Here is a 27,159-nt window from a genome sequence, read left to right as displayed (position 1 = left end):
AACCCGTACCTACTCGGCGAGTCGGACCTACAACTCGCCGAGTCCAAGGCTAAAAATGAAAAATACTTAGAAAAATTTTACGTACCAGGAACAAGGTACTACAAATCTCCCCCACTTATTCTAGACTTTGTCCTCGAAGTCTGCCGCTCGATCCTGAAACAGCTCGGGGTAATGCTCCATCATTTCTTCCACCGGCTCCCAAGTCCATTCCGAACCCTTGCGGTGCTACCATTGCACCTTCACTAATTCCACCCTCTTGTTCCTTAGATCCTTCGACTTCCAGTCGAGGATTGCGACTGGGTGCTCAATGTAATTCAGGCTATCATCAACCTGTATATCCTTTAACGACACCACCGCTTAATCATCCACGAGGCACTTACGCAGTTGGGAGACATGGAAGGTGTTGTGGATCTGACTGAGCTCGGCTGGCAGATCCAGCCTATATGCCACCTTTCCCACCCGGGCTACAACCCTGAATGGACCAATGAATCTCGGGCGCAACTTGCCCCGCTTCCTGAATCGAATGACGCCTTTCTAAGGTAACACCTTCAGGAGAACCATATCCCCGACCTGGAACTCCAGGTCTGATCGGCGCTTGTCGGCGTAACGTTTATGCCGATTCTGCGCAGTCTGAAGCCTGCTTCGAAGCTGCTGGATCCTCTCAGTCGTCTTGAGCACCACCTCAGTGCTCCCCATGACCCTATGGCCAACTTCACCCCAACATATCGGGGTCCTACACCTCCGTCCGTACAACATCTCGAATGGGGGATGGTCAATACTCGCGTGGTAGCTATTGTTATACGAGAAATCAGCCAAGGGAAGATAGGTATCCCAGCCACCACCGAAGTATAACACGCATGCCCGTAACATATCCTCCAAAGTCTGGATGGTCCGCTCACTCTGACCATCCATCTGCGGGTGAAAGGCGGTGCTAAAATGCAGATGAGTGCCCAACTCGTCATGAAACCTCTTCCAAAACCTGGAAGTGAACCACACATCTCGATTTGATATCACTGATAGTGGCACCCCATGCCGCGCCACTATCTCCCTGATATAGATATCGGCCAACTTTTCGGCCGAGATACTCTCCTAAATCGGAATAAAATAGGCGCTCTTGATCAACCGATCCACGATTACCCAAATTGAATCTACTCGTCGCACCGTTCGTGGAAGCTTAGTTATAAAATCCATCGTAATGTCCTCCTATTTCCACAACGGGATGTCCAATGGCTGCATCTTGTCGTGCGGTCTCTGATGCTCGGCCTTGACCTTCCTGCAGGTCAAACACCGCTCGACGCACCACGCCACATCCCGCTTCATGCAGGGCCACCAATAGTCTAGGCGAAGATCCCGCTACATCTTTTGTCACCCCGCGATGAATAGAGAATCGGGATTTGTGCGCCTCCTCCATCAAGATCTGGTGCACGCCTCCATGATACGACACCCACACCCTACGATGTAGTGTCAATAACCCCCGGCTATCATAATCGAAGGAGGTGACTTGACCCACTATTCGATCACTCTTCCAATGCTCCTCCTTCATAGCCTCCTGTTGAGCCTCCCGAATCTGTTCCAACAGAGGAGTCACCACAGTCATCCTCATGCAAACATCCCTGATCGGTGCCGCCTTGCGGCTAAGCGCATCGGCCACCACATTGGCCTTCCCCGGGTGGTAAAGGATCTCACAATCATAATCCTTCACCACGTCCAACCACCGACACTGCCTCATGTTCAGATTCGGCTGATCCATGAGGTACCTCAAACTTTTGTGGTCCTTGTAAATGGTACATCAACCCCCGTAGAGGTAATGCTGCCATATCTTGAGGGCGAAGACCACCGCCCCCAACTCTAAATCATGCGTCGGGTAGTTCGCCTCGTGAGGCTTTAGCTGCCTCGAGGCATAAGCAATGACATGACCTCTCTGCATCAATACCACGCCTAAACCTGAGATGGACGCATCACAATATACCACAGAATCCTCTACGCCCTCGGGCAGGGATAAGATTGGCGCTTCGCACAATCTCTGTCTCGGAATCTCGAATGTTGCCTGCTGCTCAGGCCCCCATCGAAAGACCACGACCTTCCTAGTCAACCGTGTCAGGGGTACGGCTATCTTGGAGAAATCCTGAATGAATCTCCGATAGTATCCTGCTAATCCTAGGAAACTCCGAATCTCAGATGGAGACTTCGGGACCTCCTATCTCATCATGGCCTCCACCTTGGCCGGGTCTACTAAAATCCCGGTCTGGTTGACGAGGTGCCCAAGAAACTGCACCTCGCGCAACCAAAACTCACATTTGGAGAACTTAGCGTACAAGCTCCCCTCCTTAAGGTTTCCAAAACCTCTCTCAGATGCTCCTCGTGCTCCTCCTGTGTCTTGGAGTAAACCCAGATGTCATCAATGAAAACTATCACAGACCGATCCAACATCGGTCTACACACGCGGTTCATGAGGTCCATGAACGCGGCAGGAGCATTGGTGAGCCCAAACGGCATCACCACGAACTCATAATGGCCATAACGCGTCCGAAACGCGGTCTTCTGCACATCCTCCTCTCTGACCCTCATCTGATGATATCCTAAGTGCAAATCGATCTTGGAGAACCAAGATGCTCCCTACAACTGCTCAAAGAGGTCGCCAATCCTCGGGAGTGGGTAACGGTTCTTCACCATCACCTTATTTAGCTCCCGGTAATCTATGCACATCCGATGTGACCCATCCTTCTTCTTCACAAACAGGATTGGGGCTCCCCAGGGTGAACTGCTCGGACGAATAAATCCCTTGTCTAGCAGCTCCTACAGCTGCGTAGACAACTCCTGCATCTCGGGAGGAGCCAACCGATAGGGTGCCTTGGCTATCGGAGCCGCACCAGGAACTAGGTCGATCCTGAACTCTACCTGACGCTTCGGAGGTATCCCAGGAAGCTCCTCCGGGAACACATCAGCGTAGTCTCGCACCACTAGAATCTCGCTCACCGTCGCTTTACCCGTCTCCCGGGTATCCAGAACATACGCGACATATCCCGCGCAACCCTGCTGAAGGTAGCGCCTAGCCCTCGCTGCTGAACATACTGTAGGTCCACGTTGCGGCCTCTTGCCGTGGATCACCAATTCTCCCTCACTCGGGGTCCTGATCCGCACTAGCTGTTGTGCGCAATCTATCACCGCCCCATTAGGGCTCAACCAATCCATGCCTATAATCACCTTGTTCCCCCGCAACGGGATGGGAACCAAATCCACCAAATAGCGCTCCTCAAATAACCTTAGGACACAATCCCTGAATATTGCGGACGCTCGCACCGATCGATCGTCGGCAATCTCTACCTCTAAAGGGCAATCCAACATGCCCGAAGACTCAGTAAACCTCTTGCTAAGCGCAAGGGAAATAAATGATCGGGTGGCACCCGAGTCAAACAACACCTGAACAGGAATACTTTTCACATGGAACGATCCTAAAGCATATACACGGAGCACATATCAATATTATAACATCACAAAAATAAAGTAGAGGGAAAGAATCATACCCGTCACCACATCGGGTGCGGCGCGTGCCTCTTCTGCAGTCAGCTGAAACGCCCGGCTCGTCACCACTGGAGCCTCTACCTTGCCCTGCCGGCCATCTGTAATTCGCAGGGTAGCTAGAGCTGGCGCCTTAACCGGCGCTGATGATGTCAACTGGGGGCAATTGGCCTTCTTGTGGCCCCTCTGGTTGCAGTGGAAACACAATAACTCAGACGTCTGTAACACAGGTGCAGGGGCGGTACAATCCCTGCTGAAATGCCCCGACTTGCCACACTTATAGCATCCCGACGATCCCAGTCTACATGCCCCCTCATGAGGCCTGCCGCATTTCCTACAGTGGCTCGGTCCTGACTGGCCTTTCGGCCTACCATCTAATCCCTTGGGCTTCTTCCCCGAAGCCCCTCCTGTCTGTCCCTCCTCTGTCTTCCTCTTCTGGGCGTGCTCCGGATCTATCTCTCTCTCCCTCTCCCTGGAAATCATAGAGTCCAAGGTAGGGCAAGCTGAAAAACTGACATGCTCTCGAATATCAGCTCGGAGCATGTCATGGTAGCGGGTCCTCCTCATGTCCTCATCACCCGCATACTGGGGCACTAATAATGCCCTCTCCCGAAACTTGGCAGTGATCTCCGCCACAGTCTCCATCGTCTGCCTCATGTCCAAGAACTTCCTGGCCAGCTGCTGACGCTCGACAGCCAGCGCAAACTCTATCCTGAACTTGGTCGCAAAGTCCGACCAGGTCATAGCCTCAACAACCGAGGCTCCCAACGAGTTACTCACGGACTCCCACCAATCCCTAGCTCGATCTCGTAAACACCCTTCCAGAAACCTCACTTTCGAACCCTCAGGGCAGAAGCTAATCGTTTGTACAGACTCGATGTCTGCAATCCATCGCCTGGAAGCTATGGGGTCCTTCACCCCGTGAAAATCCGGCGCACCACTGCCCATGAAGTCCTTGAAGGACAGTGTGCGGGATCCCGACTGACCAGATGCCATGTCGCTCCTGAATGCCCGGAGGCAATCCTCCATCAACTCCAATACCCCTTCCTTGATCGACCTGAAGATAATGGGGGTCGACTCAAGGATGCCTCTGGTGATCTCTAACGCGATGAACTCGCGTAGCCCCTCATCTACTGGCTCGGAACCTGATCCGGAACCCGATCCCTCTCCTGTACTGCCAACTACTGGCCTCGAGCGTAGTACCACCATTCTGAAATACAAAAGAAATAACAACTGTTAGCGATACTGATACCTCTGGAGGGATCACACCTACTACAAGTTCCCTGGTCTTATCTTGGCCTTCCTCGGTTCGGGTACGGATCCTCTGCTTTCAGTAGTACGGGCCCATACTACCTTCCACATCTATCCGTACCTTCTCCAAAGACTGCCTTGACTCTACCAGGCCCCTTCCACTACTGTTGATCACTGCTACTCTTATCCTAGGCTTTCCCTAGGAAACCTATGACTCCACCCATCCTAGTCCTTAGCTGTTGAAGGTCTCATTGTGATGCCAATTAGCTATTACCTGAATACAATCACATGCGACGAGGCTCGGATAATCCTTCGAGTAAGGGACTCATCCCTACAACGGTTAGGACTCAAACAAGAGCTACGCAATAGAGTCAAATCCAACACTCTGAGATTATTCAACCCTGATCACATGTGACTTTAACGTATTCACCTAACAGCTAACTCCCATCACTTCAAAGCCCATATAGCACAAAGCAAATAGCATTTGGATATAAAGAAAACAATCTCAAGCAACTCTATCCTCGTAGAGAAAAACTAAACTAGCATACAATGATAAACTCGTACTATCAGCCATAACCTAAACATGCTACCCTACTGCTGTCTACTCAATTCTAGCATGCAACTTTTTCATATACTGAAGCACATAAAGCAGGCACATAAGGCATCATTCCTAGATCCTTAGTCCTATTCTAGCATGCTGTTCTACAGAAACTGATAAACATATATAAACTTGTATGGGTACATTGGGGAATACTTACTTGAGCTCGGCCGGTCGTGCACATCACACACCTCGTTCCTTCTTTAAAACTCTTTACTTAGCTTTTCAGAAAGTATTTTATTCTTTAAAATCTTTTAATCCCTTGATTTGAGTTCAGAAACCCCCGAAGGCGTGTCCGAATCCCTCAAACCAGGGCTCTGATACCAACTTGTAACACCCCAAAAATACGAGCCAAAAATTTCATTTTTAAAATGTGTGCTTAGCCAAAACATTAGGAATAAAACGTTCAATGATCATATCATTTCACAAAAGATATTGCATGTCTAGAAAACATTTTTATAAAAACAGAAACGTGTCAGAGTACAAATCCCCAGGTGATATCATAATGCGGAATATAAGCATGTGTGTGATGTACCGCTACCGCGCCAGGTCCTTCCCCTTCGAAGAAGAGGTACCTGAAATCAAAACTAAAAATTGTAAGCACGAAGCTTAGTGAGTTCCCCCTATCATACCACCTACCATACAATCACATATCATACATATTGCCAGACATTTCTGGGGTGCCCGACCTACCCGGTACGACCATTCTGGGGTGCCGACCTACCCGTGTCAAGTCATTCTGGGGTGCTGACTACCCATGTCGAGCTATTCTGGGGTGCTGACTACCCTTCGGTCCTAACAACCGAACCTCGGGGACTATTTCACCCCCTACTACTACTATCACATATATCATAACACAAACATAATATCAGACATATCTGGGGTGCCTGAGCTACCCTTCGGTCCTAACAACCGAACTCGGGGACTAGTCCCCTCCTACTACCTCTATCGCATATAACATAACAAGCCAGCATGCAAACATATCATCACATACTGTCAGACATATATGGGGTGTCTGACTACCCTTCGGTCCTAACAACCGAACTCTACTACTATCACATACAAACATATCATGCTAGCATATAACATATCAGGTAGTAGCAAACCTAGATGATATCACAAAGACAATCATCTATCATACATCTCCTACTGGTGGGCCGACATTGTGGCCTTAGACCCACCGCTACTGGAAGATAACTCACCTCGTAGTAGCTACTGATCTGTGTGGGAATGGTCTGTCTGCTGTTGCTGCTCCGGAAGTCCTCCGGCTGCAATTCCCACCAAACACTTAGTCAAATACTACTAACCGACCTCAGGGTAAACTGACCATTTACCCTTAACCAAACCATGAGTTAAAGTCAAAGTCATCTTCCAGTTGACCCGACTCGCTGAGTTGGCCTATCAACTCGCCGAGTCCCTATCCCTTTGTCTGACCACTATCCCGTCTCTACTCGTCGAGTTTGGCATTGACTCGACGAGTTTTCCTTCTAAGCTAAAGGCCAATAGTCCTTCATCCTACTCGCCGAGTTGTATGAACAACTCGCCGAGTTCTTCTTCATCCGATGAACACTCTATACTGGGACTCGCCGAGCTGTATGAACAACTCACTGAGTCTGTTCTTGAGGCAAGAAGATTGCCCTGAACTCGCCGAGTTACTACATGAGTGAGTCTGGCTTCCAACCTACTGAGTCACACCCTATGACTCACTACTCCAACCCGCAAACACGAAAAGGGGGAAAACTCGGGGACTCGCGATTCGACTCGCCGAGTCGGCCACATGCAATTACTATACACTCGATTTTTCTTGAATCCAGTTCATGCCATTCACAGATCTGGGTTTCTAGGGCATGGATTACACGTAAAGTTTCCAACTTTACGTGTAGATAATCACCAATGAAGGTTTTAGGCCTCAAAGTGCACCAAAAGGGGTAGATCTAGGGCTTTCATGCAATATGACTCCATAAAGGCAGTAGATCCAAGCTCCAGGGACTCAATCATGCCTAGATCTAGAGGCTAACAACTTATTACAACCCACAATGCACAAACAAGCTTAGGGAATGGCTCAAGAAGGACTTTCATGTAGCTAATAGAGACTACAAGCATGAAAACAGAGGGGAAACGAGTTATACCTCAAGGAAAACGCTGAGATGACACAAAGATGCCTGGCCTCTTTCTCCTCTTCTTGATCTACTCTTCTTTCTCCTCAAAATCTTCAAGAACACACCAAAACACTTCAATCTCACAAGGAATAAGGGTATAAACGATGTTGGGAGCTCTGAGGGTGAAGGGGGCGAGCTTAGGGGCGGATAAGAGGGTTTAAATAGGGTGCAAACCCTTGAAATTTAGGGTTTCATCAAACAGCGGGGACTCGCCGAGTCCAGAATATGGACTCGCCGAGTCGCCAACTTAAATGCGTTCTGGACCCCATCCCTACTCGGCGAGTCGGACCTACAACTCGCCGAGTCCAAGGCTAAAAATGACAAATACTTAGATAAATTTTACGTACCAGGAACCACGTGCTACAAACGTACCCGTAAAATAATGGGGTCGTAGTGCTCTTCTTCCATGATGGAGTTGCACACCAAGATCGTACTTGCGTGTTGGAGATCATAATGACGATCATAATTAAAAGTCGAAAGATTTGGAATCACGTGTCGGAATCGGAAATTGGATCAAGATCCAGAATAAATGCGAAGGTCCAGAATTTTTGAAATTTAAATTCCCGATCCGGAACTCAAACGAGGGTTAGGAATTGGAATTCTAGACCCACGGTAATGGGCTGGCCTACTCGAAAAATTGTCTGAAATATGTTATGAAATGTCCTGTTTCGAAATAAGTGGTCAATTTATATAAAAAATATATTACATTTGTGAAAAACACCAAAAAATTAATAAATAAATAAATAAATAAATAGGGGGGGGGGGGGGGGGGGGTGGTTTAAATTATTCAATTTCCCTCGATATCCCTAAATATTCGACTGATTAGTTTATATATAAAAACAATGTCAACATAAAACACAACACTATCTACAAAGTGTATATATCTGTTGATAATAATGTTAATATTGACAGTCATCTAATACCTCGGCCTACTGTTTCGACTCCATCACATAAAGTTACCCCGTGATCGCTCCACGTTGCTTCCCGTCTTCGTGATTGTAATGGTTAGCGTAAACTCACTTTACTACGCAAATCCAAAACATTAAAATGGTTTACTGATTTTATTCTTAGGGTTTGTGATCTGATTATTCATCGATCAGCTTTCGTTACTCGATTGGATTCCTATCATATTCTGTGGTTAATCGGAGATGGTTTTATCGCAAAAGCTCCACGAGGCGTTCAAAGGTACGGTAGAGAGGATCACAAACCCTAGGACTGTATCTGCTTTCAAAGAGAAAGGTGTACTTAGCGTTAATGAATTCGTCATCGCCGGAGACAATCTCGTTTCCAAATGTCCTACTTGGTCATGGTAAATTCGCTTTCCCTTTCATTGAATAATTTATCTATGATTAAACGCAGTCCCTCTAGTATTAATGTTATAACTATATATCATCTGGCAGTCAAACATATGGGATTTGAGTCACGATTAATGTTTTTAGAAGGTATATTGATATCGATGGGGAAAAAAGTAATTTGCCTAGAATCTGGGGTTCTATCCATGCTGTTAATTAGAAACCAAATAAGCTAACTGCTCAAAGTCCTTATGAGAAAGTTTTAAATTAATGATATAAAGGTAGATGATATATCATTCTTTACCTCATGAGGCTTCTATTTTGTTTGTCAGGGAATCAGGTGATCCAAACAAGAGGAAGTCATATTTGCCATCTGATAAACAGTTTTTGATCACTAGAAATGGTAAAACAGTGTTTCCTCTTGAAGTCAGATTTTTTGTGCATTATCCTTGTATCGTAAATATGTTGTAAATTTCCTGAATTCTGATAGTGAACATTAATAGTCTTTTCCTTTTCAAATCTTAATGTAATTACAAGTTTGATTATGTAAACAACACCTAAGTTTAACATGAACTTCATTTCAGTTCCTTGTTTGCGAAGAGTTGCATCAATACAAGAAGAATATGAAGCTCTTGGAGGTGAGATATTGCTTGATGATGAAGAGAATGATGGTTGGTTGGCTACCCATGGGCAACCAAAAGGTATGTAGTCATCTAGAGATCTTTAATATGAAATATGAATTTTGTTTGGGTTTTGATTTTTGATTTTTGAGTATCTGTATAGATACCAAAAGTGATGAGGAGGAGCTTGTTCCTTGTATGGAAACCCTAGAAATAAGCAAGAAGAAGAACATCCAGTCAATTTCTTCATATTTTGGCACCCAGGAGGAAGAAGACATCCCAGATATGGAAGAGTTTGAAGAAGCTGACAACCTTATTGAGTCGGATCCTGTAAGATACACTTGTCTTTTGCTGTTTTTAATTGTTGTATTAAAACCCAAATAAGATAGTTTATATATTGCAATATTTCAGGCAACTCTTCAGCCTACATATCTGGTTGCACACGAGCCTGATGATGAGAATATTCTACGAACTCGAACTTATGATGTGAGCATCACGTAAGTTCTTCAACTGTCTCTATTCTGTTTTATAGTTGGATTTTAATATATCAAATTTTCATTTACATGATCTGATGTTTTCCTCTCCTTTTTCGCCAGGTATGATAAATATTACCAAACTCCTCGTGTTTGGCTTACTGGATATGATGAGGTTAGAACACCCGCAAACTTCAACTTAATTAATTAGTTATTCTGTGCAAAATACAAGTATTGAAACTTTGCCAATTTTTATATTTACAGTCAAGGATGCTTCTTGAGCCAGAGTTAGTCCTTGAAGATGTCAGTCAAGATCATGCTCGCAAAACGGTAAGCAGTACATGTTTGTTGGCTATCTGCAAGAAATACCAACATAATTTCATTTCTTTGTATTGCTGTGAAAAGTGCATTTATTTGGATGGGTAGATTTTTGGAAGTAGTAGTAGTAGTAGTATGGTGTAGTAATGAAATCAATGGAGGTTTTTGCAGCTTATGATATGAGTGATGATGAATTAATTGCAGGTAACTATTGAAGACCATCCTCACTTGCCTGGGAAACATGCATCTGTACATCCATGCAAACATGCGGCTGTGATGAAGAAACTAATTGAACCCCTAATTGCCGGAGGACTTGAACCACAAGTTGACAAGTAGTTTTCTTTTTCAACCAAACTCTTACTTATTATCAAATCACCAAATAACCTCTTTTTCTAAATTCAGACCTAAAAACAACACATGGATAGGATACAGAAAAAATACATTGTATATTGGGTTGGTTATCAAAGAAGCCACTGGGTGGAATAATTTTGCCAAAAAAAAAAAAAAAACATCACTTTAAAATGACTTGGCACTTATTATTATTTTTAAAGTTATCAGAATTTCTGAAAGGGAATATGATTTATCAAGGTAATTAACTTTTCGGTATGTTCACATCTGGGTAATTATCTATTTTTTGTACATATCTAGGTAACAAACTTTTTGCAAGTGTTCACATATGATAATTATGACCTGCTATAGCAGGTTAAATCCTATATGTGAACGTTTTTAACAAGTTTGTTACCTAGATGTGTATAAAAAAAAATAGTTACCAAAATATGAACAAAACAAAAAGTAAAAATTAAATTACATGAATGGTCCCTATGGTTTGGGGGAATTTGTGGTTTTGGTCGCTAACTTATTTTTTTAACTTAAATGGTCCCTACTGTTTATTTTTGTTGCGCGTTTGGTCCCCGTCTTACCTAAAAATACTATTGTGCCCTTATTAATTTATTTTTTTAATTAATTTTCTTATCTATGTATTTATTTTTTTCATATTTAAAAAAATTAATAGACCACACATATTTGTATCTCCTCGGATGATCCCTACTATTTATTTTTTAATTAATTTAATTTTTTAACTAAGTTGGTCTCTACTATTTAATTTTGTTACGAACTTGGTCTTTGTCTTATTTAAAAAGATTATTGTGCCCTTCTTAATTTTTTTAATTAATTTTCTTGTTTATGTACTTATGTTTTATATGTTTAAGAAAAATTAGTAGACCCTACATATCTGTATTTCCTCACCATCCCATCTTTCATCATTCTCAACTTCTATTTATTTTTCATCTTTAGTGATATCGACGTCTTCATCATCACTTCTTTTTTCGGTCCTTCAACTCCGTTGAATCAACACCACAACCCACTAAAGATGAAGAGACAGTAGGTTATGGTGTTGATTCGCTAGAGTTGAAGCACAAAAAAAAAGGACGGTGAAAACGTCGATGTTACTAAAGATGGAAAAGAAATAGAAGATGGGGAGGATCAGAGATGAGATGATGAATTGTAAGACTCAAATTAAATTTCTCAAATGTGGTTTCAAGTTTACGGTGATGAGATAAATATATGTGGCGTATATTAATTTTTTTATAAAAAATAAATACATAAATAAGAAAATTAATTAAAAAAATTAATAAGGGAAAAATAGTATTTTTAGATAAGACAGAGACCAAACGCGTAACAAAAATAAACAGTAGGGATCATCCGAGTTAAAAAAATAAATTAATTAAAAATAAATAGTAGGGATCATCCGAGAAGATACAAATATGTGTGGTCTATTAATTTTTTTAAATATGTAAAAAATAAATACATAGATAAGAAAATTAGTTAAAAAAGTAAATTAATAAGGGTACAATAGTATTTTTAGGTAAGATGGGGACCAAACGTTCAACAAAAATAAACAGTATGGACCATTTAAGTTAAAAAAATAAGTTAGCGACCAAAACCACAAATTCCCCGAAACCACAGGGACCATTCATGTAATTTAATTTTTAATTTTCGTTTTGTTCATATTTGGGTAACTATTTTTTTTGTATACATCTAGGTAACAAACTTGTTGAAAACGTTCACATCTAGGATTTAACCTGCTATAGCAGGTCATAATGGTCATATGTGAACACTTCCAAAAAGTTTGTTACCTAGATATGTACAAAAAAAAGATAGTTACCCAGATGTGAACATACCGAAAAGTTAATTACCTTGATAAGTCATATTCCCTTTCTGAAATTAATGGGAAAATGTGTTATGTGTTGCAGGTACCTTTTTTTGTTCCTGAAATTCGTGGCTAGTGTTATTCCAACCATTGAATATGATTACACCATGGATTTTGACTTGGGGAGCTCCAGTACCTGATTTATGTTGGCGTCTTTTGTTGGTTCATTGTAAATATTTCCTTTGCAAAAAAACAACCTACTGAATCAACTCCTCAACTGTATCTGTTACTGTGTAAATTGCTGGAAACACTTGTTTTATTTATCTGTTTGTTTGCAACTGTTTGGAAATTCTGTGGTAACAGGCGAGAACTTATTTTGCAATTTGTCACATCTTGGTCTAGTACACACAAAATACACTACAACTTGTTCTTTTATGCCTTGTCCAGTTGTCCTACCTACTGTCTAACAAACATCTTATTCATTTTAGTTATCTAACTATAAATATCAATTTCACAATCACCTGGATTTCATTTTCAACATGCAATGCAATGAAATGAATCACTACAAAGCTCAAAGCGAACATAAACCTAATTGTATCATTCCAAATCGGATATAAATCCACACAAATTTTTTGATCCAAAATGGATGTGTACTCACTCTTTTAACCTGCTATCATACCCATACCCATATGCATAATACAGCCCAAAACAATCTAATATAAATTGCATCCAAGACAACAAATTATGAGAGAAGCAACACAAATACTAGTTAGAGTTTGTTGGTGAGATGTTGGAAACACCCATTTGGATGCAAAACATGACAGAGTATTTGTGATGGGTTTTCACAAGATTGCTATATTGCTTTCCAATTTTCTTATATGCAGCCATCACATGCTAGAGTTTGGGTGTGGCATTTGTGTAGAAATATCCGCTCTCTCTTAAACTTATGCATTGGGATAATGCAGATGTGAGTTTTCTTATATCGTTTCTAGTATGTGCTGCACTCAGAGTGATCCGCAGCCTGCAAGTTTATAAACAAAACATTATTTGATATAGTAGTAGTAACCAGAGACAATAGAAAAGACTATGACCCTATTTCATCTTTTCTTGTTTGGATAAATAATTTTGAAAAATACTTGAGAAAGCGGAGCTCACTTGAATAATGGAAGGAAAAAACGAGAACAAATTTTTAAAAAAGATAGGACTTAATGGAGAAAGATTCTTTTTTCTTGACTTCCCCTCTATTAAATTGTTCTTTCCGCACAAAGTAAAAAAGAAACACACATATATAGCTCACCAGATTAGGGCTGTTTCCCTTTGGCTTAATCCGGATAGAATGACTTAATATGTTAAGCCAAAAAAAGTTAGGAAAATCCTGGCTTAATGTATTCAGACCTATTTGACATTCTTTTTTCCTCCCACGCCAAAATTGGTGAATTTTATTAATTTTGGAATGGAAGGGTAAAATGGTCATTTAGCCACATTCAGACAGTTGTTCAGTCTAGAAAAACAAAAACAGACCTTATGTATGCAGCATTTTTTTCGAGACAAACTTCATTACACATACATGAGTTAATGGGACAAAAAAAGTAAAAAATCAACCCAATATACAATGTAAAAAAGAAGCAAGAAACCTGCATAAGTTAGGTGGAACAGTCGGGGGCCTGATTGCAGTTATATGAAACCCACATTTCAGCATGTGCCTGTATTATTTAAAAACAATCATGAAAAACTAAGCATAAAACATTGGTAACAAAAAGCTTTGAATCATTAAACAAAGATAAAGAAAAGAAAAAGAAACCGGCTTGCTTGGAGAGCATGGTCTTCACTCCCAACTATAAGAGAAATGATGTGACTTGTGATGGGAATCCCAGTAAGACTACGAAAGTCTTGCACCCGATTCCAAATAGCTTTTCTACGCCATGTCTCCTTCTTTGCCACCACCACAGCAGCTAAGTAATCACCATTTATTATTAGTATATCAATCAATAATTTATTTAACTTTTAAGGCCAAAAAATAATGTAATTTACCATGTGCAGCAGCAATGATGGGTACAGGGGTAGAAGTTGAAAATATAAAAGCACGTCCCCTTGATTGTATCAGCTGCTTCCACTTTTTGCTGTTATATATATTTACCAATTCAGAGCACAATGTTGTAATAGAAAGAAAAGAACGTAGGATGCTGTATAAGGATTAAGGAGACAAGAACCTGCAAGCAATGAAACCACCATGGCAACCCACAGCTTTACTAAGAGTGCCAATGCATATATCAACATCATCTGAACACCCAAACTCCTCTGGTACACCCCCACCACTCTTCCCACAAACAAGTGTTCCATGAGCCTACAGATCCAAAAAAAAAAAAGTCTGAATCTGATGAATATGAATATAACAGTAGAAGATATGATAATTTATACATGACTAAAAAATCAAGACTTACATCATCAACCACCAACAAAAAATTATGCTTCTTGCGAAGCTTGGAAAGCTGGACCATTGGTGCAAAGTCTCCATCCATACTAAACAAGCTGATAAAAGTCATAAAAACACATCTCCTTAATACACCTATCATATACACAGATGCAAGCCAATAGTTACAATTTAAACACTACACACATATGATATTCAACATAAACAATCACATCGCATCACACAACTACATGCATTGGGCTAGAGATTAAGACTGATGTCAATGGGATATTTGGAAAGTACAAAGCTATATTTGGCTTACCTGTCAGTCACAACAACTTTTTTCTTCATCATGCAATTCGATCTGCAACATATGAAAATGTCGAGCCTTATGACACGCGTAAGAATAATTCATCAATCGAAAACTGACTTAGAAATATGAAACCTACAGTAATACATTAAGGTGGGCCATGTCACAATGCCTATAGATAAAAACCTGCACAATTTCTTGCTTCTCTGCAAGCCGAATACCATCAATTATTGATGCATGATTTAAAGCATCAGAAAATATGGCAACACCTTCCTTCAAATGAGTTTTGTTTATATCTGAGAGAGAGCCGACATATCCAACTACTGTCATGAAAGCCATATTGGCTGAAAACCCTGTGGGACACAGAAGGCAGTCCTGCAGTAACCATAAATATGACATCATCAGCTTCCAATCAGTAATTATGGAATTGTTTCTCATATGGTTGCATCTTTTAATAGATGGAAAACTCATTTTGAATAACAAGATTACCACAAAACAATTATGCTATAGAAAGAGTGAGTTAAGACTTAAGAGTTAAGACCTCTTTATTCTTTGATTCTGCCAAACATGATTCCAATAATCTGTGATAAGTTGTGTAACCACAGATTAGAGCAGAACCTCTTGGTCCCATCCCATGTTCTTGAACTGCCTATTTATAGAAAGATATCATGCAATGTTATCACAAACTAGAAGCAATAGTACCAAAAGTTAGGTAAATAAGGAAAGATAAAAGGGGTTGATTAAGCTGGTATGTAATCCAAGATAAAATGAGTTAACATCAAACACCTACCTTTGTGGCAGCCTTGGCAACCATTGGATGTGAACTTAGCCCCAAGTAATCATTTCCAGAGAATAGAAGGAGCTTTCTCAATTGCTTAGAGCATGACCCTGATTCACCTTCAAGATCTGCATTGTCACATGTAAGGTCATCACCTGTGAAATTCATCATCAAACATTAGACATCGCTTCAATTCTAAACTGAATCATTAACAATTTAATATCATCCAAACCATTAATCAATCGATACATGACACTCTGCAAGCACCACAAAATATAGAATTTAGGTGCATGTCGAGTGTCGACATTTGTTCATACAACCTTGAAAATTATCATTATAAAAAATGTGCATGAAGTTTCCATATCCATGCTCAGAAAGGAAAAAAGGAAAAAAATAATAACAAAAGAATTACAAAATTCACATTGCACATAGATCGGAAGTGCTAAAGCTTGAAAGGTGGGAAAATCGTACCAGAACTGGGAACATCTAGGAGCCACCTGTTAAATGTAGACTCTGCAATCTCTATCTCAACAGAAGCTCTATCCCATTGGCGAATATCGTCGAACACCTTGAAGGCATGGTCAATTTTGGGTTTAATTTCGAAGGGGTAACTAGAGTAGTGAATGGGTCTTAGAGACCGCAAGACTTTCATAGACTCTAGTTTCGAAAGTGCCAGCTCTACCCATTCGTCCCAAGAGGACATCTCCATTCTCGGACAAAATGTGGAGATGCTTTCGACTTTCTAGTCCTCCAGATTCAGCTAAAGACACTTCCGTTTATGAGTTTATTATCATTGGGTTTGCTATAACTTGTAGCGTTTTTGGGAAGGGTTAGGTTTAGTTACGGAAAAACAGTTTTCATTTTCCGTTTTTTGTTTTCTTTTTTCGATTTTCGTTTTCCGTTTTCATTTTTCATTGAAAAATTTAGAAAACGTGTTTAGTTAAACTTATTAATTTTTCATTTTCAGTTTTAGAAAATTATAAAACGTGTTTAGATGTGTCTTTTTCTATCGGTTTTCATTTTTAAAAAACGGTAGCGGTGATAAGGTGTGGGCGGGGGCGGTGACGGTAGTGGGTCGGCGGCGGTGGTGGTGATGACAGGCGATGGTGGTGGCGGCGACAATTGTGTCAGTGGTGGTGATGACAGGCAGCAGCGGTGGTGGTGGTGCTAGTGACGGGTTAGTGGTGGTGGTGGTGGTGGTGATGGTAGGTCGGTGATTGTCGTGATGGTGTTGGGTGGTTGGGGATGCGAGTGTGTGTTTGTGTGTGTTTGTGGGGGTATGTATGTATGTGTGTGTGTGTATGGGTGGGTATGTATGTATGTGTGTTTGTGGGTTGGTATGTGTATGTGTGAGGGTGTGTGTGTGTGTGTGAGGATGGGTATGTATGTGTATGTGTGTGTGTTTGTGGGTGGGTGGGTGTGTGTGTGGGGGTGGGTATGTATGTGTGGGTGGGTGGGTGTGTGTGTGTGGGTGGGTACGTATGTGTATGTGTGTAGGTTGGTGTGTGTGTGTGCGGGTTGGGGTGTGTGTGTGTGTGGGTATGTATGTATGTGTGTGTGTTTGTGGGTGGGTGTGTGTGGTTGGGTATGTATGTGTGTGTGTGGGTGGTGTGTGTGTATGTGTGAATGGGTATGTATGTGCGTGTGTTTGTGGGTTGGTGTGTGTGTGTGTGCGGATGGGTGTGTGTGTGTGTGCGGGTGTGTGTGTGGGGGGGGGGGGTAGGTAGAGGTGGATGGGGTGGAGTGGGTGTGTGTTTATAGAAAAAATTTGGAATTAGAAAAATATGGAAAACAATGATTATCAGTTTTCCAAAATTTTCCAACTTCTTTGTAATTTTAGAAAACGGAAAATTTTCATTTTCCGTGAAAAATTTAGAAAAATAGACGAACTAAACGCGTTTTCAAAATTCTTATTTTTCTTGAAAAAATTTTCCGGAAAACGGCCCATTTTTCCACAACTAAACGCACCCTTAATGTCGTGAAAAGAAATTTAATAATGCATGACTTGTTTATTTATTTATTTTAATTATATTTAATAGGTTACAAATTTTATTTCTGTATTTTTATTACAATAGTGCATTTCAATCCAACAACTTTTTAATATAAGGCCGTCTGCAATACTTATCACGAGGAACAGGGCACCCGACTTCATTTTAGCACGACATGTCACCCCCAGACCGACGGTCAAAGTGAGAGAACGATCTAGACGCTGGAGGACGTGCTTAGAGCGTGTGTGCTGGATTTTAGAGGGAGTTGGGATACATACCTCCCACTGGCAGAGTTCTCGTACAATAATAATTATCATGTCAGTATTGACCGAGCTCCATTTGAGATGTTATATGGTCAGAGGTGCAGAAATCCAGTATGTTGGGACGAGGTCGGGCATCGAGTCATGGGGAGCACTGAGGTAGTGCTCAAGACTACCAGACTGATTCAACAGGTGCGTGACCGACTACGAGTCTCGCAGATCCGTCAGAAGAGTTATGCTGACCGACGACGATCAGATATTGAGTTCCAGGTGGGAGATTTCGTGTTGCTGAAGGTGTCTCCCTGGAAAGGGATTATTAGGTTTCGAAAGAGGGGCAAATTGAGGCCTCGGTTCATAGGCCCGTTCAGAGTCACGGCCCGAGTAGGCAAGGTGGCATATCGTTTAGAGCTACCGGAGGAGCTTAATCAGATTCACAACACCTTCCACGTGTCTCAGCTTCGAAAGTGTGTTGCCGACGAGTCCGTGTTTATCTCCTTGGATGACATTCAGGTGGATGGGAGCCTGAATTATGTTGAGAAGCCGGTCGCCATATTAGACAGGAAGACAAAGGGTCTTTGGAACAAGGAAGTGAAGTTGGTAAAGGTGCAATGGCAGCACCGAAAGGGCTCCAAATGGACATAGGAGCCGGAAGAGGAGATGCGGGAGCATTACCCCGACCTGTTTACAGCTACGAACTTCGAGGATGAAGTCTAGTTCAAGTGGGGGAGAGTTGTAACCCTCTAAATTAGGTACATCTTAAAACCCTCAAGGATTCACGTTTTACATAATTGGCCCTTTAAGTACGCTGGGTGTACTTAAGTGTACGCTTTTAAGTACGCTGGGTGTACTTAAGTGTACGCTTAGCGTACTAGCTATGGTTGGTCACGGAGGAGTTGGACGTACGATGGGCGTACCAGAAGTACGGCGGGCGTACATGCTGAGGGTGCAAACCCTAAATTTCGGGCTTGTGACCTATTTAAACGCCTTTAAACCCCTTGAGCCTCACCCTCATCAGCTCTCTTCACCTTCAAACGTTCCTGGAAGCCCTAATAGCCTTTGTGAGTGCTTGTGAGCCTTAAGAGTGCATTGTGGTCCTTTTTAGTGTTCATTCTAAGAAGAACAAGTGGTCAAGCAAGCTTGGGACGGGTTGGTGCTTCAAGAATCTGCATCTTGGTCATCTTACAAAGCTTCTGGAGGTAAAAATCTTACACCTTTCCACTTAAATCTCTAGATCTAGCTAGGGTTTTCTACCTTGTCCCTTTTGGTTGATTTTGGACCCCCATTGGTGAGTTAAGCAACTCTAGAGGATAATAATGACAGATCTGAGGTCCCTTGGTTCTTTAGTAGCATAAAAATGGAGTCTTGGTTGATGTATTGGCCTCATGCATGGGTTAAAGACCTTGAAAAGGTCTTAATGGAGGTGTTGGGTGTATATGAGCCATGCAAAGGCATAAAGTTGCCAACTTTATGCCTTAGGACGTCTTAACAAACTTAGATCTGGCTTTTGGACGTAAAGGAATCGGGTATTAAGCACTTAATGGAGAAAGTGCTTAATCTAGTAGTACGTTGGGCGTACCCAATGTACGCTGCGCGTAGTCCCAAGACCCTAGTGCTGTAACACCCAAAGTTTCAAAGGCCAAGAAAGGGAAGGAAAGCCCTAATTTAAGGGTCAACTCGGCGAGTCCAAGGAAGGACTCGACGAGTCCGAGCGGGATCTGAGTTGAGGAATAAGTGACCAACTCGGCGAGTCGGCCAAGGCGACTCGGCGAGTAGGGTCTGTGCGAGGAAAACCCTAAAATCGGGACTTAGAGCCTATTTAAACGTCCCATTCTCTCCCCTAGGGTTCCTTTACTGCCCCTTTCACCCAGAACGCCGCACCCTAAGCCCCCATTGTGCTCATTCATGCTTTTGGACATTTTTGAGTGATTTAAAGGAAGAAGAAGAAGTGGGAATCTTTGAAGCATCAAGGAGTGGCATTGGATCCGAAGTTTGGGGATCATTTCAGAGCATTTGAAGGTGTTAAGTCGTTTCTCTCCTCCAGATTTTCCTTGGTTATGAGTTTTGGGGCTTTTAAGCCATGTTTGAAATCAATCTCGAGCTTGAGGTCCAGATCTGAGGTTGCTACCTCAGATCCATTCTTGTTTTGGTCTAGAATTCCGTAAAGTATCAGCTCTTGAGTAGATCATGGAGTCTTTTTGCCTTAAGCCCTAGTTTTTGGCATGTTTTGCCTAGATCTCCTTCTCTACACGTTTGCAACTTTACGTGGGGAATAGGCTTGGGAAGGGTAGATCTACAGTTTGGAGTCCATGCATGACTCAAAGGTCCTCTACATGTAAGGAGAACTAAAAAGACTCGGCGAGTCCTTTGAGTGGACTCGGCGAGTAGCATGAAGTTGTGGAGAAACTCGACGAGTGGGATGAACAACTCGTCGAGTCGTATGAAGATTGCCTTGTACTCGGCGAGTCAGGTCGCGAAACCCCAAATCCTTCGAGTTGTGACTCGAATCAGTGATTCGGGTGGAGACTCAGTGAGTTGGACAGGTCTGGACTCAGAAATCGGTAGACTCGGCGAGTCATGGACTGACTCGGCAAGTCGAGTCATGAATGGAAGGAATCTGAACATTATGAACTCGGTGAGTCAGTATGGTGACTCGGCGAGTAGGGTTGACCTGGAAGGTTGACTTTGACCAGGACTTTAACTTTGGACCAGGGTGGACTTGGTTGTCTTTCGGGTGTCAGTTAGACTCAGTGTTGCATTGATATTGGTAGTTCGGGGAGCAAGGGGAGCAGGAGTTTCGTGAGTTGTCGGGCAACAACTAGTGAGATCATCAGCAAGTTCAGCCAGTGCAGGTGAGTTTCCCTTTGTGTGAATGGGTCTAAGGCTACAATGCCGGCCCATGCAGTTATGAGTAGAAGACCCGGGGGTTAGCCCTAGGCACAGTATGCTGGTATTATTTTTAGGACGAGGTCCATTAATAACGGGCGGGTGCCCGGGGGATTGTTTATATGATAGTTATACTTGTTGTCTGTGTGATACATGTATGTGCCTGGTAGGGAGGTGAGTGCGGGCGAGGTCCCGTATCTCACCAATAGCAGAGTGTGGATGGGGTTCCATATCTCATTAGTAGCAGAATAGGGGCGAGGCCCGAACTAGAACCGGAGTGAGAGTGGGCTAGGCCCGTACCTCACTACCATTAGTAGCGTGGACGGGGTTCCATGACTCATCAGTAGCAGGACATTGGCGAGGCCCAGGATAGGCGAGGCCTTAGGACAGAACCAGTTGTATGTGTTAGTTATGTGTTGTGAAATGTTTATGTGTTATTATTTGCTGGCGGGCGAGGCCCTGTGACAGGCAGGGCCTAAGTAAAACAGATTTGTATCCGAGCGGGGATCGAAGCCAGGCGGGGCCTGGAGCGGCGGGGCCGTTGTAGGGGGCGAGGCCCGAGGTAGGGGGCGTGGCCCAGTATGTGCAGTATGTGGTTATGCATGGTATGTGATAGGGTGGGGAACTCACTAAGCTTCGTGCTTACGGTTTTCAGTTTTGGTTTCAGGTAATTACGGTAGCGGAGGGAAGAGCTCGGGGTGATCGCATGGCACACACCATAGATTAGACAGCCTGGGAATGTTTACTCTGATAATGAACATGTGTTTTGAAAACTTATACTCATATTATGTTTTGGAATGATGACTTTACTTTAAGTAATGATTTATTAAAAGAAATTTTTGGTCTTAAATTTTGGGTCGTTACAAGTGCGCTACACGTACCAGGATGGTACGTTGAGCGTACGCATCACAGTTGGGCCGAATCTGTTTTGGGCCTTTGAGCCATTGAGCCTTATTTGGTTATTGGACTTGGTTATATTTTGTGAGTTATGGGCCATTTCATCTGTTATGGGCCATGGATATATTGGTTGGGCCTTAATGGGCCAAGAGGCCCATTAATGATTTTGGACATGGACGTTGGGCCCATTAACAAAGAAAGGATAATTGGGCCTTTTTGGGAGGACTTGGGGTTTGGGTTTCCTTTTGATTAAGTAAATTCCTAACATTGATTAATATTATTAATCAGCACGGGAGGTTACATACTATTAGGATAACAACTTTCGCATTCAGCAGACCGTGGTGAGTCTTTTCACCATACCAATGGGTCTAAGGCACCAATGCCGACCTATTTATTGTTGTATGGATTGATAGTTGGTTATGTTATGTGTCGTTAGGACATTTGTATGAAGGACACCGAGAGGTTCCCTGGGTAGTATAATTAAGACCATGTGGAGGTTCCCATGGCATCTAGTATAAATCCTTGGAGGGTTTCCTTGGATTCTTAGAATGTTAATTTGTTAGCTCATATGATATTGCGTGACTTGTGTAGACCGCGTGGGGGTTCCCGCGGCAATTAGCCAAGGCCACGTGGGGGTTCCAGTGGCGACTAGCCAAGACCGAGTGGGGGTTTCCCGTGGCGTTTGGTGTAAGACCTTGAAGGTTTCCATGGCTTCCTTATATGTTGTATGCATGACTTATGTGAATGTATAGCTGTTTAGCTAGTATGATATGTTGTATGTGGTTTGTGTGTGGGTATGCTCTGGGGAACTCTCTAAACTTTCAGCTTACCGTTTGCAGATTTGTTTCAGGTACATCTGAGCCCAAGGGCAAGGGCAATGCATGATGATGCGACGTGCACTCTATCTCTCTCACTGATATGTTATGGGACACTCTGATGTTTTTAAAATAATTTAGTAATGAACGTGGATTTGAAAATAATTGTTTTGAGATTTCATGGTTATGCAAATGGGTTTGATTAATTAAAAATGAAAAATTTTCTTTGTAAAATTTGGGTTATTACGCTAAGTTTGTGATGTAATATATTCAATTATATCATACAATGTGCTATAGCTAAATGTACTTGATTTTCCATGTATGCATTTAGATTTGGATAGAATTTTTTTTATAGTTTTTATGCAATTGTTTTTATATTTTGTAAAATTTTTAAACTTAGGTTAATAAAATTAAAATTTAGAGTTATAATTTACATAAAAGTTTTTATACTAAAATAGAAATAAAAAACTATGATTGGTGAAGATGAAGATTTATTTATCTTTCATGATAGGGATGAAAATGTGGATGAAAATTAGAATAAGAATTCAGGTATGAAGGTAAAGATTGTAGTCTTCGGTATTCCTCCTCCCGTTTCATCTATTCCTATAAATATGATATATATCAATTAGCAAAACATTCATACTTTGTTAACTTTCAATATAATAAAATATTTAAATTAGTATTTTTAATATATTAAAAATAGTTTCATGGGTATATATTTTTATATATTATGAGTTATGAATTATGAAAGTGTCTTTATGTACAATTTATTGGTAGGAAAGTAATAATAGATAAATATCCAGCCCATACATGATACAGACAGATAGACTCCTTTACAAATGGCGGATACCACTAGATGCAAAACTACGTCTATCCTTCAACTTCAATCCATACGCTTCCATTTTTGTCCCCACCATATCCCTACCCATCCTCACCTCGCCATGCCAATCTTCTTCCTCTAGTTCTCAATCCAACCCTCTTTAGCATTTTCTTTCAATAGTCCTCTGGTTATTATGGCTGTCGCCATGGCCTCTTGTGGGTGCACTATTGGAGTTTACACCAAATTAGTTGCATTCGAGAAGCAACCCATCTCTAAAGCTGCGTTCTTCGGTTCAGATCCTCTTAAACATCTATGTACTTCAACTAAACCAAGGTATGCCCCACCCGATTTCCTGTTTGTAATTTTGAGTTCCTTTAATTGGCGTTTCTTTTTAGAGTCAATCTAACTCGATCCAGCTCTAGATTTCTTTAATAATTCGTAACGTTTTGTGGGTTTTCTGATTGCGTGTAAGCATATTTGATTAATGTGTGTACACCAAGAGGAGGATTGTTAATTTGCTGTAATTGATCGAGCAAATACGAGTTGCTGATTTATGTAACTTTAGTCTTTAATCGTATTGGGCTCTAAACTTCTAACCGATTGATCAGCTGTAAATTATACATCCCTAATCCGAAGCTGATCGAGGAAGTATTTGGATACGTAGCAATTATGAGTTCCTAGTGTTGAAAAAAAGTGATTATATTATATTTTTTTTAATTATTTTTCTGTCAAGGTTAAATTGGGAAACAATTAAGGAGTCCAACAATCAGTTTTAGGGGTTTATACAAAAACGATTATGATTATAATCTTCTGATTATATAGAGAGTCAAAATAATAAGATTTGGAAAGAATGACGCGTTTTGGGGGCATATTAGATCACAAACATGAAAGATTTCTCCAAGTAACATGAAACATGCATTAGGATTTAGGGTTGTTATTCTAATTTTTGATTTGGGTTGTTACCCAGATTATCATATTCATTGAGTACTATGATTCCAAAAGCATCAGCCACAGCCATTGAGGTATTAAGCAAGGGATTTGGTAACACCTTTTCTTTGAAGATCTGTTTGATTTCTGACTTTATGTTCATCGGATTTTGGTATGGTTTGCAGGATGGAAGTTATCAAGAAACAGATGTGATTCCAACACCCAAAGTAATTATCGACCAGGACTCAGACCCAAATGCAACTGTTGTGGAGATTACCTTTGGGAATCGCCTTGGAGCTCTTCTTGACACTGTATGAACGAAACCTTCATAAATCAAATAGAAATTTTATTATTAATTTAGTAGATTTGCTATTGTCATTGATTACTGGGAACTGTATGAGCAGATGAATGCTCTAAAAAATCTTGGATTGAATGTTGTCAAAGCAAACGTTCATCTGGATTCTTCAGGGAAGCATAACACGTTCTCGATCACTAAATCGTAAGACTATTGAGCTTAATTTGTCTTCTTGGACCACATGTCCCATGTTTTTGATTTATTAAAGGGTCAAAGAATTGGTTTTGGTACAACAAAATTGAGTTTAATGTAGAATATTGGTCCATTTTGGTTACCCTTATGAACAGTTAATATGAATCCATTTGCAGCTCGACTGGTCGGAAAGTTGAGGATCCTGAGTTGCTTGAGGCCATCCGTCTAACAATTATTAGCAATCTTCTTGAATATCACCCGGTATTTATTTTTATTAATTATTACACCAATTTCATATTTTAATTATCATGTTGAATTAATGTTTTTGGTCATCAGGAATCAAGCGCTCAGTTAGCTATGGGAGAAGCCTTTGGAGTCGAAGCACCAAAACAGAAGGTACCAATCAATCAATATGTCACAAGCTTCGTCTGTTTGGACCCTATGGAAGGGCGATTTTGTCATTTGGCTAATATTCACTACTGGTTTGTCTTTGCCTCAGCTTGATGTTGACATTGCAACTCGCATCCGTATATCTGATGATGGTCCCGATCGAAGGTAATCCTGCATGTTTGACTTTGACATCTAAAAGTCAAACAGCAACTCATTTGACAATTGACGTACAGAAGTCAAATACCAAGTTTGACTTTGAGAATTGATGGATATAATTTCGTAAACAGTTTGCTCTCAGTGGAAACAGCAGATAGGCCTGGGTTACTGGTAGACCTTGTGAAAATTATCACTGATATTAACGTTGCAGTAGAGTCAGGAGAGTTTGACACCGAGGTAACAATAATCCCATTCATTAAAAGGACAAATTGCAACTAACTTTACCCATAATAGCAACATACATACATTTCAAATTTCTTTACCAATAATAGCAAAATGGAAGAAATAAAGTACATTACTATATTGGTAGAGAAATGTAAGTATGTTGCTATTATGGGTAAAAAATAAAATACATGGCACTTTTTGGTAGTTAGAGTAAAGTAAGTTGCTATTATCATGAAACCGAACCAAACCAACCTATGTGGTGCAGGGTTTGTTGGCCAAGGCCAAGTTCCATGTGAATTACAAGAATAAGGCTCTCATCAAACCCCTTCAGCTGGTAATTAATACACACGACACCATCAAGTTTTAGCCAAATTTGAAGTGTAGTTTTTTTAGAAGGTATGATTGACGATTCATTATTTTTTTTTTTGCAGGTTGTCACTAATAGTTTGCGTTACTTTTTAAGACGCCCGTCAACAGATGAGTCAAGTTTTTGAAAATAAAACTTTATTGGATCATAATGGAAAAGACAGTAGTCCATATGATTAATGATGGTGTTGTGGTGTTATACCCCTTTTCCAGAAATACTTGGGAGTTTACATTACAAAATGTAAAGTTATTTACATTTATATGATACAAAAAAAAAGGATCGACATTTCTGGTTCTTAAATTATTGTTAATCAATGTTAAAAACCCGGTCCAGTTGGTTAGAGGAAACCACATGCTTGGTATTGGAACCCGATTGTAAAATCGGTTCAAACCTGGTTTTTTTTTTGGACGCGTACTTTATTATTACATAGCCGATGGTTTGACAGGCTGCCACCATAGTTAGGCCGACCAAAACCGAGTCAACATGCTAACGTGACAAGAACTCGTTGCGAAATAAACAAGTTTGGGTAATAGACTTGAATTTGGTCAACGAGTTTACATGACACAACATAAAAATTAAACGATTAAAATTAAGGACACAACACAAATTAAATGATTAAAATTAAGGTCAGATTTTTTCCAACATTTTTACTGTTTATGTTAGTCGATACAAAACTGCATGTTTACCATTGTGCACCAAGGCCTACTGCAATGCTCATCACGAAGGTTGCCGTTGTCAACGTGGCTACGGTGGTGGTTCGTGAACACCACCCGAACCTTTCTGGTCGGGCATGGTTGTTCGTGAAGCCAAAAACGATTGACAACTCCCAATAGCTAGCTGTTTGAACATTTCCACCTTTGATTAGTTATGTTTAATGGTATTTTTTTGAATTTTTTTTATTTAAAACAAAACAACCATTTACTTATATAAATACCACAATACACAACCTCATTTTTACATCATTCTTCTTTTTATATATAAACATTTAAACACACAACTTTCTTTACAACCAAAAACCATAAATCCCAATCAAAATACCCCCCTCCCCATCGAAACTGCAAACCCGA

General features: G+C 41.3%; 3 protein-coding genes across 4 annotated transcripts; 2 read left to right on the top strand and 1 right to left on the bottom strand.

Annotated features, from left to right (window-relative positions):
- The first annotated feature begins 8,407 nt into the window (after positions 1–8,407).
- Positions 8,408–12,717, top strand: LOC145046765 (autophagy-related protein 3-like). Of its 2 annotated transcripts, none has more exons than XM_078995037.1 (10): positions 8,408–8,531; positions 8,628–8,836; positions 9,152–9,222; positions 9,404–9,520; positions 9,603–9,769; positions 9,851–9,936; positions 10,036–10,087; positions 10,177–10,242; positions 10,435–10,562; positions 12,483–12,717. In XM_078995037.1, the coding sequence occupies exons 2-10, from the start codon at positions 8,676–8,678 to the stop codon at positions 12,577–12,579; spliced, it is 945 nt and encodes a 314-aa protein (XP_078851163.1). In that variant the 5' UTR covers positions 8,408–8,531; positions 8,628–8,675; the 3' UTR covers positions 12,580–12,717. The 2 variants fall into 2 exon arrangements, with proteins under 2 accessions (XP_078851163.1, XP_078851162.1); XM_078995036.1 differs by having other exon boundaries at positions 8,409–8,531; positions 8,599–8,836.
- A 233-nt stretch (positions 12,718–12,950) lies between these two features.
- BIOF (biotin F) lies at positions 12,951–16,677 on the bottom strand. The gene is made up of 11 exons (XM_078995035.1): positions 16,349–16,677; positions 15,890–16,032; positions 15,641–15,748; positions 15,239–15,474; positions 15,112–15,153; positions 14,821–14,908; positions 14,590–14,723; positions 14,411–14,499; positions 14,181–14,331; positions 14,014–14,082; positions 12,951–13,400 (listed from the first exon to the last, which is right to left on the bottom strand). Exons 1-11 carry the CDS (start codon positions 16,584–16,586, stop codon positions 13,274–13,276), a joined length of 1,425 nt encoding a protein of 474 aa, XP_078851161.1. The 5' UTR covers positions 16,587–16,677; the 3' UTR covers positions 12,951–13,273.
- Positions 16,678–23,576: 6,899 nt separating this feature from the next.
- Positions 23,577–26,392, top strand: LOC144998603 (ACT domain-containing protein ACR11-like). Its single transcript, XM_078958344.1, has 10 exons — positions 23,577–23,873; positions 24,508–24,562; positions 24,653–24,778; positions 24,872–24,966; positions 25,131–25,215; positions 25,291–25,350; positions 25,454–25,509; positions 25,632–25,737; positions 25,991–26,059; positions 26,157–26,392. The coding sequence occupies exons 1-10, from the start codon at positions 23,734–23,736 to the stop codon at positions 26,217–26,219; spliced, it is 855 nt and encodes a 284-aa protein (XP_078814470.1). The 5' UTR covers positions 23,577–23,733; the 3' UTR covers positions 26,220–26,392.
- The last annotated feature ends 767 nt before the right edge of the window (positions 26,393–27,159 follow it).

This window comes from Lactuca saligna, chromosome 5, assembly GCF_052625555.1.
Source record: "Lactuca saligna cultivar CGN05327 chromosome 5, ASM5262555v1, whole genome shotgun sequence".
NCBI classification, from domain to species: Eukaryota; Viridiplantae; Streptophyta; class Magnoliopsida; order Asterales; family Asteraceae; genus Lactuca; species Lactuca saligna.
This window is presented reverse-complemented; position numbering and strand designations above follow the sequence as displayed.

Coding starts and splice junctions, on each gene's coding strand:
- BIOF (XM_078995035.1), bottom strand. CDS start 16,586: ATGGAGATGTCCTCTTGGGACGAATGGGTAGAGCTGGCACTTTCGAAA. Junction 15,154..15,238: donor GCCCACCTTAATGTATTACT/GTAGGTTTCATA, acceptor CATATGTTGCAG/ATCGAATTGCATGATGAAGA. Junction 14,083..14,180: donor CATGCTCTCCAAGCAAGCCG/GTTTCTTTTTCT, acceptor TAAATAATACAG/GCACATGCTGAAATGTGGGT.
- LOC144998603 (XM_078958344.1), top strand. CDS start 23,734: ATGGCTGTCGCCATGGCCTCTTGTGGGTGCACTATTGGAGTTTACACC. Junction 24,563..24,652: donor CATCAGCCACAGCCATTGAG/GTATTAAGCAAG, acceptor TATGGTTTGCAG/GATGGAAGTTATCAAGAAAC. Junction 25,510..25,631: donor GATGATGGTCCCGATCGAAG/GTAATCCTGCAT, acceptor TTTCGTAAACAG/TTTGCTCTCAGTGGAAACAG.
- LOC145046765 (XM_078995037.1), top strand. CDS start 8,676: ATGGTTTTATCGCAAAAGCTCCACGAGGCGTTCAAAGGTACGGTAGAG. Junction 8,837..9,151: donor AAATGTCCTACTTGGTCATG/GTAAATTCGCTT, acceptor TTTGTTTGTCAG/GGAATCAGGTGATCCAAACA. Junction 9,937..10,035: donor ACTTATGATGTGAGCATCAC/GTAAGTTCTTCA, acceptor CTTTTTCGCCAG/GTATGATAAATATTACCAAA.